Here is a 22,084-nt window from a genome sequence, read left to right on the forward strand (position 1 = left end):
TAACGGTTTTTGTTTAATTACCAATCTCATTATTATTATTTTACAGAAGGTGTTGGTCAAGGCCATGTTTAGGACTACCACAATAGAAACTGCACTTTATGAACTCAAAGTGATGCAGACCTCCCAATCCTCAAAAAAGATAAATAAAATAACCATAAAATAAAACTACACATCTGTGAGATGATTTAAAGTAGTAGATATTCAGATGATCCATGATGGGTTTGAAGATCCAAGAAACTGGTAGTGGAAGAAACATAAAAACCACTGGGAGATAAATTACTGCTGTCAGTGAGAGAAAACAGCTTTTTAGGGAGTTAGAAACATCAGTTGGACAATACGGCCACTAAAACATTCACATGGGAGACATTTTATTGGGATGTTAAATGAAATATATTTGCTTGAAGTATAAAAACTTCACATGTGTAGAAATCCAAAGAACATTCAGTGAAGAACAATGTTTTCATACTACAGATACAATGTACCAAGCTGTGAATCCAGGAAAACAAAAGTTTATCAATGTTAACAAAGCGGTTTGGCATATAATAAAATATAAAATATAATTTAAAGTTATTAAATGCTTTTTGGTGGCAAGAACAGAAAACAGGTTAACAAAGACAGGATTTCAGAAACACTGTGGACCTGACACTGTAGCACAAATGTTAATTCTATTTCAAAGCCTCCTTCACAGAAAACACACTGAATGTAACAGTGAATACTTTACAGAAATTTCACAGTAAAAAGGCAGAAAATACCACAAACAATGAAACAGCAGCAGCAGTGAGAAGCAAAGAAAGTAACCACATTGCATTAATCGCCACATTAGCTCTTTTCTCCTTATACTTACATAAGTTAATTTCTAAAGTTTAAAAAATGTTAAATATTATGTCACAGTCCACAAGAGGAAAATGCGGGATAAAATAAGGTCATAAATCTGAATTTTAAGGGAAGTGAGAAATAATTTTACACTGTAAATACAAAATGGTCCAAACCGAACCGTACAAACATGAAACAACACAATCTTAGTGTATTATTCAAAACAAAAGCAAAATTAGGCTTAAAAAGGGACTTTTAAGCCTAATTTTACCCTAAACAACAACACTTTTAACTATTTACCTTCTATTTAGCTTATGAACCCTGCTATACACATTTTATTAATACCTCAATATATTACTGCACTTTTTGAGTACTTTGATGAAGTGGTACTACAACTCCCAGCGTCCCATCAGCATTTTGTAAATAAGAACAATGAAAAAAGAGAACAGCAATAAAGTGTACAAATTTGTCACTGAAGATGTTACAATGTAGTTAAAATTAGTGTAAAAACTACAACTCTCAATACTTACAAATACTAGAATTTTTAAGTGCATATACTACAGCTCCCATCAGGCATCAGTTGGTCAGCTGAAAGGCTCTGCTTAGGACGAGTTCAGTTGTAGCTCCACCCAGATGACACGCCTCTACAATGCACACCAGCCACTGATTGGTCAGCTGGGACGCCATAGCGATAAGGTCACCTGAGAGGCAAAGAGAAGACCCTTTACTATCACATCTTTGTGTGTGGGAAGGTGTGACCAGATATGCTCTGTGGGAACATATCTAGTTTGTGAGGACATTTTTAATTAAGAGGATATTTCTGCTTTGTGGTCTATGCATTACAAGGACATTTCTGCTTATTAGGACGTTCCTGCATTTTGGGGACAAGTCTGCAATAGAAGGACATTTCTGTTCTGCAGGAAGCTTTCTGCTTTAAGAGGACATTTTGATAATGTAAGTGTTTCTGCTCAGTGTGGACATTGTGTACAAAGAGGACATTTGTATTTATGAGGACATTTTTACACTGTGACATTACAAGTTACACACTGTGAGGATATTACTGTTTGACGATCACATTTCTGCGTTATGAGGACATTTCTCTCTATAGCAGACTTTCCCAAACTGTGCCCAGAGACATTGCAGGGCGATCGTGGCTCAAGAGTTGGGAGTTCGCCTTGTAATCGGAAGGTTGCTGGTTCGAGCCCTGGCTTGGACAGTCTCGGTCGTTGTGTCCTTGGGCAAGACACTTCACCCGTTGCCTACTGGTGGTGGTGGCGCCAGTGTCCGGCAGCCTCGCCTCTGTCAGTGCGCCCCAGGGTGGCTGTGGCTACAACGTAGCTTGCCATCACCAGTGTGTGAATGTGTGTGTGAATGGGTGGATGACTGGATAGGGACTAGTAAAGCGCTATATAAATACAGGCCATTTACCATTGCAGGGGGGGCACGGTATGAAAAGGGGGGGGCAAAACGCTTGGACACTGCTAGCACGGGGCGCCCACAGAAACACAAAGCAGGAGATGAAGCATCGCTGAATATGTTTCCAAACCAACTTCATTCTAAGCCAAAGACCAGAAAATATGGTGAAGCAAATCTTCCCTTTGGCTTCACCTGCACAAGTGCCGAGGTAGGTCTCCTGCAGGATTGGTTTTCCCTTCATCAGGAGCAGCGCTGGGCTGTTTAAATCACAAACAGTATCCTACAGTTGTTTATGTTTTTAAACCCATTTTGCACAGAGAGGCATTTTTTGGAAAATGCATTGATAGTAATATTGAATATTATTACACATCAAATAAAATAACTACAGTAAAATAATCACATCGTGACGCCTCTGCCTTTCTAAATGGAGGGACAGTAACTGTGTGTGTATGTAAGCGTGTAAAACCTGAAGATGGTAAGATTAACAGTATTTTGTCTCTATCTGCCATTCTGCTATTCATCTCAACAATAACGTGGCGCACAGCGTGGCGTGAAAATAGCCACATGCCTTTGATGTTGCGTGACGAACTCTGTATTCCTCGTCCACACGTAAAGGCAAAAAAGGAGTTTAAAAAATCATCATTTTTGGTGATTCGAAACGCCGTTTACGTGGACGAAACAGCTGCGTTTTCAAATATACCCGTGTAGGTGCGGACGTAGCGTAAAAGAGTTAGTAGTTTATTTTATTACTACCTGTAATTTATTGCAGATTACTTGTATTTGCTTAATTGTTTACTAAATGTTTGAGGTGTGAAATAAACCGCAATGGAGCAAAATATGGGTGTGTGTGGTTGGAGGATGTGTTAGTGCGCACAAAGGGGGGGGGGGTTCTTGTAAAACAAAGGGGGGCCCAGCAAAAACAAGTTTGGGAACCACTGGTTTAGACGATGTTAGCACAGAAATATTAGCTTCTGTCATGACTGATGAAGTTACTGGTTAATAAAGTTTCCAGTAAAGTGTTTAATCGCAGCCACAGACTGCAAATGATCAGTGACTCAGGTTAACAAAAAAGAAAGTAAGAGGAAATTTAATTCTATAAAACGTGAAAAATTCCACACACATGTAACTCACCACTGTGTGAACATCACAGGGGAGAAATCGTTTCTCTGAGTCAGAGATGAGTGTCAATAACACAAAAGTAACACTCAGTGTCACGCAGTGACTTTTACACAACCAGGTCAGATGAACCAACTCACACTAAAACATGCATTTTGCTGCACTCTTTACACTCATTTCTTTTCTTTCTGCTCTTTTATATATTTTGTAAAAGAACAAAAAATATTTTATATCAGCAGCAAGTTTCCTCAAACTGCTGCATCACAGCTTTCATGCTCTGACCTGCATGTGAAATGAGATAAAAGCTCTTTATCAGTAACTTTTACAACTTCTGGCAGGTTAATGTCTGAACTTTGGAGTGAAACACACCCGTAGTTACAGGAAATAACACCACTGTCTGTAACTAAGTGAATCCACCTTAACACCACCTGTGTGTGTGTGACTGCATTACACTCCCACTGCTGGGAACCTGAACAAGAACCAGAACAAAGTCTAAAATAGAAGCTGACAAACAGCTGCACCACCGAGTGACACTTTATTTTATAAACTTCACAACAGGTTTCATGTTGTGACCTGTGGAGGTGAAAAGACACAAAAACTGTTTTACAGCTTTTGAGCTGCAGGCAGGATTGAAACACACCTTAGTTAAAAGTCAAACAGCAACATTTGTCTCCTCCCCTCACGTCACTCAAATGTGACAAACCAGGAAACAGGAAGTTCTTCGTCCTCAGTAAAGAGCGACGCACAGACGATCAGACTGAGCTCAGACCAAACTAGCAGCTTCCTCTGAGTGAGTCCAGCTACAGGAGAGAAAAGTGGAAAACTCCAACACTGCTGCTTCAAGCTGCTGACGCTCCACACACTGAATGTGAGTTTGAGCAAAAACACGACTCAAAGGAAGTTTCAGTGAAGGTGGTAGAGGAGGGAGGGGAGCCAGGACTGACTGTACTTCCTGTCTGCTGTTTTCAGCTTCACTCACAGACTCAATGGCTTCCAGATCAGAGGAGGATCTCTGCTGTCCGGTCTGTCAGGAGGTCTTCAGAGATCCTGTTATTCTGTCATGTAGCCACAGCTTCTGTAAAGCCTGTCTGAAGAGATGGTGGAGAGAGAGACCAACACACGAGTGTCCAGTTTGTAAGAGAAGATCTTCAAGGGAAGAACCACCTTTATGTCTGGCTTTAAAGAACCTGTGTGAGTCGTTCTTACAGGAGAGAGATCAGAGAGCTTCAGAGGCTCTCTGCAGTCTGCACTCTGAGAAACTCAAACTCTTCTGTCTGGACCATCAGCAGCCAGTGTGTGTCGTCTGCAGAGACTCAGAAAAACACACCAATCACAGATTCAGACCCATCGATGAAGCTGCACAACAACACAAGAAGGAACTTCAGGAAACTCTGGAGCCCTTAAAGAAGAAGTTAAAGGTTTGTGAAGAAGTTCAAGTGAAGTTTGATCAAACAGCAGAACACATTAAGGTCCAGGCCCGACACACAGAGAGGCAGATTAAGGAGCAGTTTAAGAAGCTTCAGCAGTTTCTAGCAGAGGAAGAGGAGGCCAGGCTGGCTGCACTGAGGGAGGAAGAGGAGCAGAAGAGTGGGATGATGAAGGAGAAGATGGAGGCTCTGAGCAGAGAGATAGCAGCTCTTTCAGACACAGTCAGAGCCACAGAGGAGGAGCTGAGAGCTGAAGACGTCTCATTCCTGCACAACTACAAGGCTGCAGTGGAAAGAGTCCAGCGCTGCCCCCTGCTGGATGATCCACAGCTGCCCTCAGGAGCTCTGATAGACCAGGCCAAACACCTGGGCAACCTGACCTTCAACATCTGGAACAACATGAAGGACATGGTCTCCTACACTCCTCTCATTCTGGACCCAAACACTGCTCAACCAGAACTCATCCTGTCTGAAGATCTGACCAGTGTGAGAGAAGGAGAGAAGCAGCAGCTTCCTGATAATCCAGAGAGGATTGATTCATACTGCTCTGTCCTGGGCTCTGAGGGCTTTAACTCAGGGACTCACAGCTGGGATGTCGATGTTGGAGACGGTACAGTGTGGGGACTGGGTGTGTTAGCAGAGTCTGTGCAGAGGAAGGGAAGCATACGGTCTGGATTATGGGGAATAGGGTTCTATGAAGGTGAATACTCAGCACTCTCACCATCAGCTCCTCTCACTGCTCTCTCAGTAGAGAAGAAGCTCCAGAGGATCAGAGTGAATCTGGACTGGAACAGAGGAAAGCTGTCGTTCTCTGATCCTGATACTAACACACACATACACACCTTCACACACACTTTCACTCACAGGATGTTTCCATACATTGACACTATTGATGGTGATAAAGTGAAGGTGTGTCCGTTGAAGGTGTCAGTGTCAGTGCAGCAGATGAGTTGAGGATGATGATGTTTCTAATGTTGTTTCCTGTCAGTGAGTTGAAGCTGTTAAACTGCAGCTGTCCTCCTGCTGCCTCGTTGTTCCAAAGCTCTTTGTTTCTCTTTTAGTTTCACTGTTTCTTTCTGTTTCTGCTGTCCACCTTTTCACATGGAAAATCATTTCACTGTTTCTCACTGAATGACTCCCCAAACTAGATTTGAAATTCTATCAAGTTTCTAATCATTACAAGTGATTCATGTTTCTATTTGATGTGTAAATGGAGATGATTTAGTTTGCTGGGATATGGACTGACATGTGTTGAATGGGAGGAGCAGTTTGTTGTTGTCTTCTTGTCTGTTTATGACAACAATAAATATGTTGTTGAAACAATGATTCATGTTTAACTCCATATATGAAATGTTTCTGATCTTTGAATTCTGTTTGATTAAAGACTTTCTTCATGACACAAATGAGATTTCAGTGTATTAATAGAACTAAATAAGCTCAGAGTTGAAAGGCTGGAGTATTATGTACGTGCTTCACTGTCAGGATCTTCAGGGGGATTCAAAGGGAAACATCAAACTGCTGTAATGAGATAAACTAGTTGGGCTGAACACACTTATCTGTAGTTTGTCTCCATCCAGGATCATCAGAATATAATGAACATGTGTGAAGAGCCACAAAATGCTGCTGCCCTCTCAGCATGATGAGCTCCAGCCTTTGTTAGCAGGACAACAGGAAACATGAGACAACTTTCAGAGACAGTAACCAACTGTGGCCACAAGATGGCAGCAGCTGATCTGAGATCCTTTATTGGACAGAAGGACTCTGCTCTGTGACGTCATCAGAGAGACGGCCTTCACTCTGATAGATCTGACGTCATGTCTGCACTGCGATGATGAAAGCTGATAAACACATTGTTATTGATCCATGAAATCACCTCTGTCCTCTCAAGTGTAGCTGTTTACAGAGCTGAAGAAGTCCTTCATCATCAAAACAGACAAACATGTATTTCCTGTATTAAGTGACGTCATCCTCACTCTGACCTCTTACATACATTCTGTTCAGTTTTCCTGCTGTAAGAAATAAACTGTGTGAAAATAGAAATGCAGGGAAACATCCATTAATCACAGCTGAGCCGTTTGTTTCTGACTCACATTCAATGAGGCTTCAGGTGTAAATACCTCAGAAGTGTTTGTGAGTTCAGTAGAAGCAGACCCAGTCGACCATCATGGCCTCCACAGCACTACACAATGCAACAGAAAGGCCTTCATCATCTGCTGAACCACCTCTGAACCACGACGCTCTCCCTGCATCTAAAAGCTGTTAGTCAGGATGAGATGCTGCTGTGATCACTCACAATTTACCTGTGAGACCTTTGTAAATATTGTCTTTGTTTCTGGAGGAAACACCTTTAGTCTGTTTGTATTTGGAGTGCAGATCTGGGCGTCCATCACTGTAACCTGCACACGTTTAGTTATTGAGTGTAGTTGATGTTTGGCAGCATTTTATAAGTGACAGTTCATGAACGGTGAAGGAACAGAGGACGCCTGACCATCCTACCTGTGTCAGTAAGAAGACTTTCATCACAACTTCACAACTTAACACAACTGAAAGCTGAATTCAGTGTTGCATAGTTTACTAACAGTGTGTGCTGACACTGAAGTTAGCAGTTTGTTTCCTAAGAGCTGCTGGGACAAACCACAGTGAGCGGCTACAGAGTTTAGTTAAGGTGGTTCTAACATGTGACCTGTTGAATTATTTACAGGGATTTATTTTTCATTTAAAGCATCATTTGTGAAGTTTTTATGAAGTTTACTTCTTTTATGTTCTTTGTGTAACGTTTAGATTTTCTTCTCTGGTGTTTTAACTCTTCAGGTTTCCTGTAACAGAGATGTAAACCACCGTTTTCTGATGCTGCTGCTCTGTGACATAAACACGGCCACTTTATTAGGCACACCTTGCTGGCTGCAGGTTATAACCCCTGCTGGAAACATCCCACAGATTTGGATCCTTATTGCCATGACAGCACCACACAGCTGCTCCAGATGCTGCAGGATGCTGGTCAGGGCTCTAACAGTGAAACTTTACTGAAAGTAACAAACCTGAGAGGAAATAAACTTTCGAACTAGCGGCTACACGGAAAGAAGAAACAGGAAAACATGGCAGAGGCAACTGTTTCTGTTAGTTGGACACTGCTAGCACGGGGCGCCTCCAAAAACGCAAAGCAGGAGATGAAGCATCGCTGAATATGTTTCCAAACCAACTTCATTCTAAGCCAAAGACTAGAAAATATGGTGAAGCAAATCTTCCCTTTGGCTTCACATGCACAAGTGCCGAGGTAGGTCTCCCTGCAGAATTGGTTTTCCCTTCATCGGGAGCAGCGCTGGGCTGTTTAAATCACGGACAAACAGGATCCCACATTCTTGATTTTTAGTTCACAAACACTTGTTGTAATGACGAACTACTCCTGACATGTTGGAGATGTTTGCTCTTTATACAGTAAAGTTACAGCAGGATACAAATAACATCAGGCTGATCCTGCCATGATTTGTTCCCTTGGTTCAAATCACAGACAAACAGGATCCCACAGTTGTTTATGTTTTTAAACCCATTTTGCACAGAGAGGCATTTTTTGAAAAATGCATTGATAGCAATGTTGAATTATTACGCAGGAAAAACAAACAAACAACTGCATGTAAAATAATCACACCGTGACGCCTCTGCCTTTGTAAATGGAGGGACAGTAACTGCCTGTAAAACCTGCAGACAGTCAGATTAACAGTATTTTGTCTCTATCTGCCATTCTGCAATTCATCTCATGTAAACAATGACGTGGCGCACAGCGTGACGTGAAAACCTTTGACGTTGTGTGTAGTAGGGTCACTAACACATGACCCTACGCTGTGTCACTGCATCATTTCATGTTTGGCACTGATCACCACCTGCACTCATGTATATATCTTTCTACGTAGCACTCATAATTCTTATTCTCATGTATATCTCATGCACATATCTTTCTTTCTACATAGCACTTTAATTCTTATTGTCTGCACTGAAGCACCGCAGCAATTTCCTAATGTTGTAAACCTCAACATCTGGCAATAAACCCATTCTGATTCTGATTCTGATTCTGATTTATTTTCTTACTACCTGTAATTTATTGCAGATTACTTGTATTTGCTTAATTGTTTACTAAATGTTTGAGGTGTGAAATAAACCGCAATGGAGCAAAATATGGGTGTGTGTGGTTGGAGGATGTGTTTGTGAAGGGGGGGACATTTTTCTTGTAAAACAAAGGGGGGCCCAGCAAAAAAAGATTGGGAACCACTGCTCTGTGTGTGTTCACTGACCTGGTGATGGTGGAGGAGTGTGCGAGGAGAAGGCTCCGTGTGATAAGATGGAGGTCCAGGTGTTGGAGCGAGACGAGAGGAGAGAAGCGGGAGAGGAAGATGAGGCATGGGGGAGGAAGACGGCGTCGATCAGCACTCCGTCTGAGAGAGCTGAGGGGACAGAGTGGTTCATTTACATTTGGAAAATCTGACCGTGTCTCAATAAGATATCATGACAGTCACCATGGTTACCAGTGCGCTTATTAAAGTGTACCTCTCAGTCTCAATGTGTAGTAGCCATCGAGGGTGGAGTCAAACCTCTCAGGCGTCGCCCGCCCTCCCATTGCCACCGCAGCCACCTGCTCCTCTCTGTGGGCGTGGTCGTAACGCATCGGGAGCGTCTCCACAGCAACAGGTGGGAAGGCCGGCAAAGTGTGGGCAGTAACAAAAGACGAGGCGTCATCAGCGTCATTATCATCGTCGTCATCGTCTTCATCATTGTTGTCATCAGAGTTTGTGTTTTCAAGGAACTCCATAGAGGCTTCAAAGAGAATCACTGCAGACAGACAGAAGATCGAGAACATCGTACTATGAGGAACGCCGTCCCCGTGGTCACTCAGGAGCACCGTAGCTCCATGATTACCATCATCTTTTTATGTTCTGTCATCTGTGAGGCCTATTCTGGCAGACACAAGGAGCACAGTTGGGTCTCTTTTATGAAAAGTTGTTTTTCTGGTCTCTGTCCTTTTGTCTTCTTGTTAGCACCACATTTGATTATTGTTTTTCTCACCTACGAGCATCGAATCTTGTGAGGACTAGTATTTCTGTTTTTTTCCTTTTAAATGATTACAGCCTCTCTGGTCACAGAAAGGTCACTTGTGAGGAGCACAGATTTTCTGAGGACTTCATGTAAACAAAGGCTCTCTATGATTTTTAGATTGGGTCATACAGAAACTTCCTCTCAGCAAAGTGCAGTTTCTTTAAAACAACATTCAGTCTTACCCGTCTTGTTGTTCTGCTCTGGCTGCAGTGTGATCCGGGGACTTCTGAAGGGACAAAACAATTCAACCTCCTTAGATTAGAGTTCACCTGTCACGAGGAGCTCTGACTAGTCAGACACTGGAATAGTGCGGTATGCAGTTTATACATTAATATAACCCGATGACCCGGAGTCAGTGACATCCCCCTCAGAACTGACCTCTTGTTTGGCGTGTCCGTCTGCAGAAGCTGCTTCCTCTTCCACGACTTCCTGCTGAAACAAACATGGTGAGTGTGACTCGCGGTCAGAGCTGAGCGGTGCAGTCAAAGCCGGTTTAAAGTCTCACCCTGCTCTGCGGTCCGGAGGACAAGGCGTCGACTTACTGACCAGTGAGGACGGAGAGGTCAGAGAGAGAGAGGGGGACGAGGGGGAGGAGGAGAGGGGAGGTCTGAAGGAACGAGGGGTGGAAGGTAACGGGAGTTGGGAGAAGTAAGAGGGGGAGGAGGGGGGAGATGCGTAGCGGTGGCGAGAAGAGGGCGAGGAAGAGGATGCGGAGGAGGGGCAGCGAGATGAAGCTCGGTCTGTCCAGAACAAGCAGCGATCCTCCTGAAGGAGAGACGAGGAGGTGTTAGAGGAGGAACAGAAGGAGGCCAGGCGGTCCGGGGAGTTTACACTGATGGAGACGCTTCACACAGTTCACACAAAGAGCTGATCTTCTACTAATTAAAGCTGCCCGAGCTCGAGTGTTTTCCCGATGTTCGCTGCGGGGAATCTCGAGAGCAGGAAAGTGATACATGAGTTATCCTGTAGTCTGTGGTCAACGCTGGCACATTCCTATTCACGAGGCTACACCGGCTTTGTTTCCGAGCATCTTTCCTGAATGTTTACACTGATTATTGGAAAAACAGCTAATATGAACTAATAAGAAAGTGTTTGTTGGACTTTGTCTGTTTTCCTGTAGACGTGTGACCCATGTCCAAACTGGAAGTTTTAAGTTTTGAAAGCAAGCTTGTTACTTTACAGCTTTTGTCCCTTCCTCAAAGCTTAAAGTCACTCGCTGTTTAGTTCAGCTTGAGCCAAGAAGACTAAAAGAGACGTTTGGCCACCAAAGTCTGTGTTAGAAGAATTAAGATTCACATTGGGTCCCATTTGTATCCGTCACTACTCAACTCTTTTCTTCATAATTTAAGCAAAGGATGAATAAAATAATAGATTATGTCAAATCTGTCTCAGTCAGTCATCTGAACCTTCTTTAAACTAAGTGCTGCACAAATCAAACCTTTAACGTAACTCTTGACTGAAATAAACGAGGTGCACTTGATTTATAACACAAGAGAAAACGAGAGATTTGCAGTGAAAATAAACACCAAAAAGTTGTCACACTTTCATCTCCGTCGAAGTCATCTCCACCCTTCTACATGCAGCTATCTCCCTCTAGTGGCCATTGTAAAGAATACAGGTTACCTGCCAAACCCAGTCTCTGTTATGCTGAATGAGTCACATGACCTCTGCATGTATTTTTGTTAGAACAGATGAGGAATGTAAAATAACTGAACTGTTTACAGATCAGATCACAAAGTAAAGCAGTTTACATTTACATAACAGATAATTGTGCACTAGCTGTTACCTCTCCTCTGCGGCTATAAGTAACCATGGTGATGGTAGCCTGGATACAGAAGGTGTGTCTCTCCCTGTAACAGAGCTGCTCCACCTCCCTCTTAAGCTCCGCCCCTTGCAGGAATCCCAGCTCACCTGTGTTTTAGATTCAGCACAGGTGAGACGAAAGATCATCACTGAGATGATTGAAGCTCCGACCGTCAGAAAAATGAAACTGCTCTGTGGTCAGGAGCTATAAACACAGCACGCTGACCTCTCTTGTCCTTCATGTATGTTTCCAAGGAGACCGGAGGGGGCGGGTAGATGAAGAAGCCTCCAATCAGAGCCCTGTTCAGCACCTCTTCATCGTCCTGGCTCCTCAGCCACTGGAGGAACTGCCGAACTGGGCGGAGCCTGCGGTAACTCATCTCTGAGTGGTGCCCCAGGCCTGGCAGTCGACCAATCAGGAGCGAGGACAGAGTTGACACACAACATTGACCGCCAGGGGGAGTCAGTGGGAGAAACGCTGCAACTGAAAATGTGAATCTAGCTTCGTACACAGCGTGTTACCTGTGCAGTACACCTGTGTGTAGGTGGTGTTGGTCAGGTAGAAGCAGTTGTGACCTTGATCCGAGGACCTGACCACCTTCAGTCGTGTACAAACAACCACGGACACTGCAGACGGAGGACGGGTAAACAAAGATAAAATGTGCTGTAGACACACATTCACATGTTCACGAGTCAAATCTACGGTGTCTCACGTGGGTACAGCCTCAGGTGGGTTTCTGGCTGAGACGTGGAGAAAAGTTTCACCATGACTGGCTGCTCACTCGTCCCGTCCTCCAATCGTAGCCAGCGATACTCCAGAAGCTCCACCCCTCTGCCATCTTCAAATTAAAATAAAATATAATAATTAGGAATAAAAAGCCAATTTCTTTGTGGCTGAAAGAAAACTCAAAGAAAACCAGCAAATTTTGTTGTCATGGTGTGTTTTTATCGCCATGGTAACTCCCTCACCCTTGCTCCTGATTCGCTCCGGCCGTCCTGAGAACGTCAGCAGGCCAATAACATCACATTGAGCACCGTTAGGGCAGTCCAGCAGCTCCTTACTGACAAAAAGAGTCAGTGTGTGCACTTGTCTTTCAAACCATGAGAGGACATCAGCTTTAAACGATCAAAATGAGGACATCTTTGAATTATGGGGACATTTCTCATGTATGATGTTTGCCTGTTTGAAGGGCTAGTTTAGTTTCAGGGTCAGTGAAACATTCAGCTGCAAGGACCAAGGTTACCGACAGGAGCCAGGAATGCTTTATTTAGACTAGAAGAGGACACAAAACATCTACCAAGGCCAAGTCCCCGTTTTTTGATCAAACCCACATTAAAACCTAAATTGCTTCACTAATATATAGTGTTTTATAGTGTCTTCATAATTTTGCTCACAAACAGATAAACAAACAGCAGCCTCTAAGGGAGTGTTTCCCACCACTGTGCCACAGCACATAAGTGTAACATAAGAAATTATCAGGTGTGCCGTGGAAGTTTATCCACTTTCACCAGATTGGTACTCCAAGCGAGTTGCGTGTAGTGACAGGACGAACAGGAACAGGAAGAACAATTAGATTCTCTTCAACTAAGTGGGTTAAGTGGACTGCCAACCGCCAGTAAAACAGAAGAAGACAAGAAGAAATACTAATGTACAGAGTAGTATTATAGTACGACTGCAATAAAGAGGAAAAAAAGACTCAGAGCTGTTGAGGAAGAACTTCCTGTGTGTCTTTCTTCAGTTCCTGCAAGAATATCAGCTTTGTGTTCAACTAAGCAGGCCTGGTTTCACACTAAGTAAGTAAATTGAGAGCAGATTATCATTATATTTCAATAAAAATGGTTTTTGTGACATTTTTGTTTGGTGGTGTGCTTTGTGATTTTTCTGATGTGAAATATGTGCCGTGGCTCAAAGAGTTTGGGAAACACTGCTCTAAGGGTTTGAGTAGAGTCCTCATGTGCAAACAGGATCATGTACCTGTTGTAGAAGCTGTAGGTGGGTGCAGGGGGAAGATAGTCAGGTGAAACAGTGGATTCTTGGAGGACAGAAATCTGTGCAGCAGGATTTCTGCTGTTCACACTGATCTCTGCACAGAAAAACAGAATCAGAGCGATAACTGTGAGTCACAGGTTCCCACGTATACAATGTTCAGTTAGAATAAGTCTGCCTTCTAACCTGTGGTGAGATTTAAAGGTAACTGAGAAGTTGAAAAGGCTAAAATGAAAGATTAAATATAGACGTGTGTGAATAACACAAGTGGGGAGACTCAATGAGAGGGCCACTGGACACAAAAGCAAAGAATCACCAGTTCAAACTGAGTTTTAGGGTGAAGTTAATATAATAATATGTTAAGCTTTAAAATCTGCACATCATAAAACACCTTTTACCCAAAAGTACCGGAGTTTGAAAAAGGAAAAAATGACTAAAAAAGTCTCATTGCTTTGGTCCTGTGTACCTATGTCGTTGAGCTCAGCCTGGTAATGCTGTTTGACTCGATAGCGTCTCAGGCTGATGATGTCACCGGGCTTGAGGCAGCGGTACCAGCTGACACATACACTGTTCCACAACACCACCCACACATTTCCTGTCCGATCGTTCACCTCCAGCACCGCCTGAAGCAGAGGGAGCGAGAGAACAGTTTATAAAGTCTGGAGTTCCTCAGGGATCAGCATTAGGTCCTCTGGTAATTACATCCTTTGTACTACTATGAACAAAGGCGTGTTACGTATGGCTGTTACACTGTCTTTATCTGTTTCACTTGAGTGGCTCTTTAAAACAATTAAGCTAAATTTGACAAATAATACCCAATTATTCCAGAAAATTGGACAAAATATGAGACTGAATGAGCAATTTTCCCCTGCTGGTATAGCAATTAATGCTTGTTTACACGGTCTGATGTTGTTTAAGTTTGAGTTAGTTTAAACAGTGAATAGGTAAATAAATAATAGAAATCTGTATTAATGTTTTTGCCAGTGTCAATAATGGCGCACACTAACCTTATAAGGACACTCACAGTTCCGGTCTGTTCTCCCGTAATACATGAGATGTGATTTTTTGATGATGCGTACAATCAGTTCGTGTTGGACGGCGCCTCTGGTGATGCCCCGGCGACCGTACAGGTAGGACTCACGCAACTCGGATATGGTCACAGCAGGACATCGTCCTGTTAACACACACAGCCAATCCAGCCAACAAGAACGAGATGAATCCCCTGTTTGAACGGATTTGTCTTAACTCACTTTATATTTTATAATTCTATAATTTACTATTACAATCTTCTGTCATATATCTCCTGTACTAGCAGTCGATGATAACGTTAAAAGTGGCAATCACACTGTTTTTTTCTACTCTTATATTTGTGTGATGTCATTGAGAGACAGACACCACACCCACCTGCTCTCTGGGGACAGGCAATGAGAAGAAAGGCTTCCAGATAAATGGTAAAAATAAGAAGTCAGCGGGTTTGTTTGAAGAAATGTTTTTTTAATGATGCCAGGTCTCTCTTGGAAATGAGATTTTTAATCTCAATGAGATTTTTTACCTGGATAAATAAAGGATTAATAATAATAAGACATAGATACCTTCCTCTGGCTCTTCTTCTGCTTCCTGACCCGCTGTCTCTTTATCAGTGGCTTCCATCCACACCTCCCCGCTGTAGTCCACATTGTTCCACAGAGGGAGAAAGACGGTCCTGCTGGCTCTCAGAGGAACCAAAGGACCTGCTGGATAAACAACATCAGCAAATCAGAAGCTTTAAAATTTTAGAAGCAAACCTTTTAATTTACAGCCCTCCCTGAATGTTCAAAGTCACTCGCTGTTTAGTTCAGCTTGGACATCATGTCCATCATTATCCAGTTCTTTTCTTCACTACTCATGTAAAGGATGATTCTATCCATCTCAGTCTGATAGCCAGTGACTGGCGGCTGCCATTGTAAGACGTTCTTCAGGGTCAAAAACACCAGAAAACTCTAAAACTAAATGGCCTGTATTTGTATAGCGCTTTACACATCCAGTCATCCACCCATTCACACACTGGTGATGGTAAGCTAGTAAACTAGTTAGAAAGAACGGGTTTATCACACTCGTGCACTTTGAGGAGGCCGATGGTTGTGAGCAGAATAACATTTGTGAAGAAATGAAACAGATCATTTTTTGTGTGGTTCACATGCTTCATATGTGCTACTAGAAGAGCCATCGTGTCAACCTTCTCTTAACTAAGAAGCGCTGCAGAAATCAAACCTTGATCAAAATGAAAGCGGTGAAGTTGATTTGTAACAAAACAAAAACAGATCAGCAGTGAAAAGGAATATAAAAAAAACGTTTCATATTTTCATAATTGTTTAAGTCATTTCCAACCTGAAATCTGAAAAATCTGAGAGTCAGAATCTCCTCGTTTCTAGCCTCTTACCTTCAGTTTTTGAGGATCCAAACCAGGGCAAAGAGTCCCAGTCCACATCCGACCATCTGACCCTGACTTCTTCATCCTCATCCTTCACCTCCAGGCTCACCAGCCTGTAGCTGCAGGAGCACACACAAGTCAGCTGGTCTGACTGCATCACAGCTCCATCTTCTCTATTGTCCTCACTCACCTGGCTCCTTCCCCAAAGGCCCCGGAGCACTCGGGGAGCTGTGCGGTAATGGCAGTGCTGAAGGTGGCGTGTCTCACTGCAAGCCCAGGCCGCAGGATGTTCCTCTCCACCAGCCGGTTCAGACCAGGATCCATCGTCACCTGAACCCGGCAGTCCCCATCACTCAATGTGGCGTCGTACAAGTCGTCACCTGAAGACATCAAACTGGTAAAACCCCAAAGAAAACCAGTATCGTCATCAGATTGAAATATATCAAACAACCAGTTAAAACCGGGTCCGACCTTTGAGGACGGCCTGGGGGAAGTAGACGGGGAAGCCCTGGTCCCTGGTATAACGCTGTAAGTCCACCACATAGAGGAACTCCCTGCAGACAACCGAAGAGGATGGAGATGCCTGCAAGGCAAAAAAAAGTGTTAGCATAGCTCCTGCTACACCTGTAGACGTTCATATTAATCACAACCAACTATGGGCTCAGTGTATGTACTTGCTGCTCCAAAAGCTCAGTTTATCACTGTTTTTCTAGTCTTGGATCTGTATGACATCACATAGAGGACAGAAGGGGCAGCCAATGAGAAGAAAGTTGTCTTAAAGGAGGAGGAGCAGGGGGAAGCTTAAAGGGCCAAAATAAAATAAAATAATTATTTTAAACTGTCATTCAGGTAAAACTGATGAAAGTTTTAGTGAATACAAAGTGGATAAAACATTTTGGAGCTGGAATTGAGCAGAATCGTTTCTACTTTAAGTCTGAGTGATAAGTGGCCTTAAAAACAAAATACAACACGTACAACATAAAAACAGATTAATGTTTAAAGGATGAAAACAGGTTATACTCTAAATCCGTCATTTCGCTGTCAAAAATTTACTGACGCCTTCAGGCAGAGGTGCGTCACACAAACCAAATCCAATTTTAAAAACGTACTAATCAATGATTTTCTTATTCCGCACCTTCAAATGAACAAACCCAAAACACATCCGGCTATTTTTCTAAATACTTATGATCCTAATTTGATTTCGGCACAACATTCAGTCACCAGACGGGTTGCTGTTTCTTTTTAGGAAGTGCGTTTCAAGCAGCTCATCCACAATCTGACATTTAAGCATGTTTCTTACAGGCTAAAAGCTAACGGATACAAGACAGTTTGGACATGTTTCTACGTCTCTATTATGTAATATTAATTTAGTATTCGGTCGGTAAACATAGCGGATCCTTTTCTATATCACATATGTTTTTTTAATGTGAGAATCATTCAGCAGCGCTAACACGTCATACTGACTGCGCTGGTCAAGATAAAGCTGAAGGTTTTTGAATGGAGTCTGGTGGAGGATGGGGTGGCGGCAAAAAGGCGGGGGATTTAGCAGCTGTGGGAACCGGTTAATCAATCAGACCGATCAAGATCGTCCTGGCGGCTGTAAGTAGAGGAAGCACACCTTGTTAGTACCGGGTCTGGACCGGGCCAGGGTTCTCTGGAAGAGGCAGCCCGCGGCTGCCATGTTGAAGAAGCCCAAACAATAACAGTGCGGTGCATTGTGGGAGGAGGGAGGAGACGCAGATTTTCTTGTTTAGTATTTATGACTTAAAATACTAATAGAACAAAATAGGATTACTTGTTAAATTAGTGTTAAAAATCTAAATGTTTAGAAGTAAAACACACCTAAAGAAAACTTCTAAAAACGTCTTTTAAAATTATATTTGGAGCTTTCAAACTTGACCTTTGACCTCATGTAACCGTGTGTTTCCGCGTTGTGTCTGACAAAGAAAGGTAAAAGAAAAACCTCCAAGTAAACACGTGCTCGCTCCAGATCCTCTCCCACAGGGGAATTGTAGAAAAGGCTCTGCGTTTATTTTTCCATTAAACATAAAGTACGAAGTTACATGGAACATTTTTGACATAAGAAAAAAAAAAACACCAGCAAAAAATCTGACATACCTGACAAAGAAAGGTAAAAGAAAGACCTCCGAGTAAATAACTTGCTCGCTCCAGCTCCTACAACCAAATACAAACAGTGGGGGGTTCGCTCAACCCATCACAACTTCCAAGCTAGCCATAATTATATATTCGTGCTAGCATTAATATGACAATAATTGAACTAAAATCGCAATCAGAAACATCAGGGTGGCTAAATATGAATTACATGTGTGTTGCACAGGGTACAGGGAAACGACACCCACCTCCCCCACAGGGGAATTGTAGAAAATGGGAGAGGCCAAAGGGGTACACTGTATTTACAGGGTTGCATCAAAGAAGAAGAACAATGAGGAGGGGCTCTAACCATAATGAATACAAATACAGGCTTGAAGGTCCTAACAGTCAGGTATAAAGAACACATTTTGTGTAATTATAACAATATGTAATCTATGACTGGGTTACACTCACGGAGTTTACTTTATTAATTACATATAATATATACGGGCATCTTTGAGTAACAGGCGTTTTTTGCAGGCACAGGACTTTACAGATGTTCAGACAGTGACCTTGTTCTGAGCGGCTGGTTTATTACAGCGTTTATCAAGGACCTTCATCTGGTCCCTGAAGTATTCAGGCTGCTGCAGGTGGCACAGGTGAGCAGTGAAAGCAAGCTTAGGTTAGATGAAGCTCGAAAGCTGTGTTTTTACAAAGAGCCTGAACATGGCTTTTATTTCAGAGGACAAACAGAAAACAAAAGGAGGAAATAAACAAAAGCAGAGCAACAGGTTCTCAGCTAATAAAAACTTTTACAGCAGCCACAAAATAGTCGAACATCTGGGGTTAGTTTTCAGTTCCTGAACAGACTTTTGTGACCGTTTGGATGTGGTACTTCCAGCCACTAAGCTCTGCGCGTGAAGTGCTGCGAGTCTCTGAACTCCAGGTAGAGGCTGAAGAGCAGGTGCAGGGACTGGACGCGGCTGCCGTAGACGGGGATGTCGAGCAGGCTGCACACAATGTCCGCATACTGCAGCAGGTCACAGTTCAGGCGGGCGGACGGCAGCTGCAGGCGGTCCAGCAGCTCCTCGAGCTCGGTTGGCCACTCCTGCATCAGGCTGTCGATGTCAGGCATCGGTCTGCTGTACTGGACGCTCGCTGGCGGCTTGGAGCGGTGCAGCGCGCTGATGCTCTCCACCCAGCTGTCCACCGCCCGCGGGTTGCTCTGAGGGTTGGCGATGCTCGTCACCTTCTTCACCTGCAGGAAAGGAAACAATGAGGAGTGACTCTGACTTTAATGCTGAGTGTGTGTGCGTACAGATGTGTGCGTGTGTGTACAGATGTGTGTGTGTGCGTGCATACAGGTGTGTGTGTGCGTGCGTACAGGTGTGTGTGTACCTCGGTGGCGCCGTGTTGCTTGGTCTCCTCCGACAGAAACAGCGACAGCACCGTCGGGTCCGACTGCTTCACGCTGGGCTCATCCAGAACCAGCAGCCCCAGGTTGTCCGGTTTGCCATCGGCCCTCGGCACCTGTGGGATCACAACATGAGGTCACTCTGAGGTCAGAGGTCGCGCTTTCTATGCTATCAGGTGCGATTGTGTTCGAACCTTGAGGAAGGCGTCGATGTCTCCCACTGCAGGGATGAAGTCCGGGATAAACGGCTTCAGGTTGTGCTCCAGCTCAACGGACTCGGGGGTGTATCTGAGACAAACACAAAACACGGAAACTCCAGATGTGTGCGTGACAACTACGTGATTTACTGCAGGGTCTTTAACAAATAAAGTGCTTTGAGGTGACTGTTGTTGTGATTCGGTGCTTTATCAATAAACTTTGATAAGGTTTTTTTATTTTTAGCATAAACAAGCACCAGATGGTGTTAAAAAACATGAGTTGGCACATGTGTGTCTCTGCTCACCGTGTGATGTACTGGAACAGCTCTTTGATGTCGGTGCTGACGGGCAGGTTGGCGTAGTCGGCGGGATCATACAGGCCCTCCGGCGCCTTGTGGAGCTTGCTGTCCTCCTCCGATTCGTCATCTTCGGAGTCCTCATCGTCATCATCATCTTCTTCGTCATCATCCTCTTCTTCCTCTTCTGGCCGCCCCCCTCCCGGCTCCTTCCCCCTCCCATGGTCCTCGTCAAACTCGTCGCTGCTGCTGTGGGCCGACATCAGGCTGTGAACCCTCCTGCTGCTCCTCCTGAACTCCACCTGAAAGACGAAGAAACAAAACCAGGTCATGTGACCTGAGACCAACCTGGAGCATGGCAGGACTGACTCAGCTTACAGTTCAACTCTGATGGAAGGAAACTTTATTTAGTGTTTTAATAAAAACTGGGGCTCTAAAACATGATGCTCACTTAACATTACCAGATTCACTCTTCTGTCATTTCTACACAGTTTCTACACAGACGAGTTTGTGACTGGAAACACTTTGAGCTTTAAATAATGAAGAAACACGAGCAGGCGTCACGATCACCGGTTAAACCGGAGCTCTCTGCAAGGACAGGAGGAGATTACCTGGGGCTGGCTGCGGGAAGTCGGGCTGTACACGCTCGGTACCTCCTCGGCGTCCGCCACATCCAGGCTCTCGTCGTACGGCTGGTTCTTCAGCAGGCGGCCTCCTCTGTCCCGGTCAACCCGCTCCATCGGAGCCCGGCGGGTCAGCTGCGGGCGGACACAGTAAAACCTCCATCAGAAACAACGGTTTACAGTAGCATTAGCCACCTAGCAGCAGACAGCTAACAAGAAGCCGACACCGGCGGTTTTAAGCCGATTAACCCACCTGAGACAGCACACACTCGGCATGCAGAGACAAACGACCTGCCGGCAGAGCTAAACTCAAATCTGATAAATATGTTTTAAATGTCTTACTTGTCGTCTGAGTTCAAGCCAAACTCGCTTTTCGGCGTCAAAATGGCCTTTGTGGAATGTTACGTATCTTGGCAACGGGACGGGCAGGGCATCTTGGGTAGTGTAGTTAGAATCTAATGAGAGCAGAAGCTCCAGCTCCAAGGCATATTATATTATATTATATTATATTATATTATATTATATTATATTATATTATATTATATTATATTATATTATATTATATAAAAAATAAGTGCTTTAAAGTAACTGGAAGAAAATAAAACAGTGGTGCATTTATTATTGGAGTGAAGTGAATACAGAAGAGTCAGTTCTATATTTGTTGGAATCTCATAATCTCTCAGCTCCTCTTGACTGCTGAATGGAAATCAAACAGATGGATGGCTGAGGCTCTTCTAAATCTGGAGAGTGAAAGACTGAAATAAAAATAAATAAATAAACATGTTAACAAAACTATTTTAAAACCACAAAAATCAAATCTATATAAAAAGAAAAACTATTGAGGCTCATTGTCATCAATATATTTCTGATGAACACGCAGGGAAAGGTTTCCTGAAGTGTGAAGTGACGATATTTATTCATCTGTTCTCGATAACAAAGAGTTTACACAAACAAGGCCGTCCACAGCTGTTTGTGGGGCGCCGACTCCTCTTAATATAGGTACTTGTGTTATTTTCTTATTGCGGTGTTTGTATGTTTTCCACCTACCTGAAACAATTCAGGTTCCCTGGCAGCTTTTCACAGTCTCTCAGGAGAGTCTTTAAAGATGAACAAAAACAGCAAATAATCATAAAATAATATTTCAGGCCTTTGCTTTTAGTTGTGCATTATTCTTTTTTCATGCTATCTTTTGTCTGTTAACCTTGTGTCATCTGGTGCTGTTTAAATCCTATATTAAATGAAACTGGATTGATGTTTCTCATAAATCAGCACTGGCATTGACTGATTGTAAAATCCTGAGGCAAAAACGATTCTTTCATTAAACTCTATTAAAGCGTTTGGGTCATTGCAGATTTCCTGTCGAGGTCGTTACATTTTGATGATCTTGATTTTATGTTGGTTGGAAG

The 22,084-nt window shown here is 43.4% G+C and overlaps 3 protein-coding genes across 7 annotated transcripts; 1 reads left to right on the forward strand and 2 right to left on the reverse strand.

Annotated features, from left to right (window-relative positions):
* Window positions 1–341: 341 nt before the first annotated feature.
* LOC147333861 (RPA-related protein RADX) lies at window positions 342–17,761 on the reverse strand. Of its 4 annotated transcripts, none has more exons than XM_086270234.1 (19): window positions 17,676–17,761; window positions 16,529–16,640; window positions 16,248–16,437; window positions 16,067–16,176; window positions 15,240–15,377; window positions 14,655–14,821; window positions 14,114–14,270; window positions 13,636–13,744; window positions 12,630–12,721; window positions 12,374–12,499; window positions 12,183–12,287; window positions 11,887–12,060; window positions 11,644–11,768; window positions 10,363–10,622; window positions 10,236–10,289; window positions 10,040–10,083; window positions 9,312–9,593; window positions 9,059–9,208; window positions 342–1,514 (listed from the first exon to the last, which is right to left on the reverse strand). In XM_086270234.1, exons 1-19 carry the CDS (start codon window positions 17,736–17,738, stop codon window positions 1,390–1,392), a joined length of 2,583 nt encoding a protein of 860 aa, XP_086126360.1. In that variant the 5' UTR covers window positions 17,739–17,761; the 3' UTR covers window positions 342–1,389. The 4 variants fall into 4 exon arrangements, with proteins under 4 accessions (XP_086126360.1, XP_086126350.1, XP_086126343.1 ...); XM_086270224.1 differs by having other exon boundaries at window positions 10,236–10,286; window positions 15,240–15,380; XM_086270217.1 differs by having other exon boundaries at window positions 15,240–15,380.
* LOC147333862 (nuclear factor 7, ovary-like) lies at window positions 4,320–5,907 on the forward strand. Its single transcript, XM_086270979.1, has one exon. The coding sequence runs from the start codon at window positions 4,332–4,334 to the stop codon at window positions 5,724–5,726; it is 1,395 nt and encodes a 464-aa protein (XP_086127105.1). The 5' UTR covers window positions 4,320–4,331; the 3' UTR covers window positions 5,727–5,907.
* A 274-nt stretch (window positions 17,762–18,035) lies between the features above and the next one.
* Window positions 18,036–21,110, reverse strand: ift46 (intraflagellar transport 46 homolog (Chlamydomonas)). 2 transcript variants are annotated; one of them, XM_086270841.1, is made up of 6 exons: window positions 21,021–21,110; window positions 20,667–20,813; window positions 20,065–20,357; window positions 19,757–19,850; window positions 19,547–19,678; window positions 18,036–19,406 (listed from the first exon to the last, which is right to left on the reverse strand). In XM_086270841.1, exons 2-6 carry the CDS (start codon window positions 20,793–20,795, stop codon window positions 19,053–19,055), a joined length of 1,002 nt encoding a protein of 333 aa, XP_086126967.1. In that variant the 5' UTR covers window positions 20,796–20,813; window positions 21,021–21,110; the 3' UTR covers window positions 18,036–19,052. The 2 variants fall into 2 exon arrangements, with proteins under 2 accessions (XP_086126967.1, XP_086126959.1); XM_086270833.1 differs by having other exon boundaries at window positions 20,932–21,072.
* Between the last annotated feature and the right edge of the window lie 974 nt (window positions 21,111–22,084).

Source organism: Aulonocara sp. 'chitande type north' Nkhata Bay, linkage group LG3, assembly GCF_057382095.1.
Source record: "Aulonocara sp. 'chitande type north' Nkhata Bay isolate Kocher_YH1m ecotype deep benthic linkage group LG3, A_spYH_male_GT1.1, whole genome shotgun sequence".
Classification (NCBI taxonomy): Eukaryota; Metazoa; Chordata; class Actinopteri; order Cichliformes; family Cichlidae; genus Aulonocara; species Aulonocara sp. 'chitande type north' Nkhata Bay.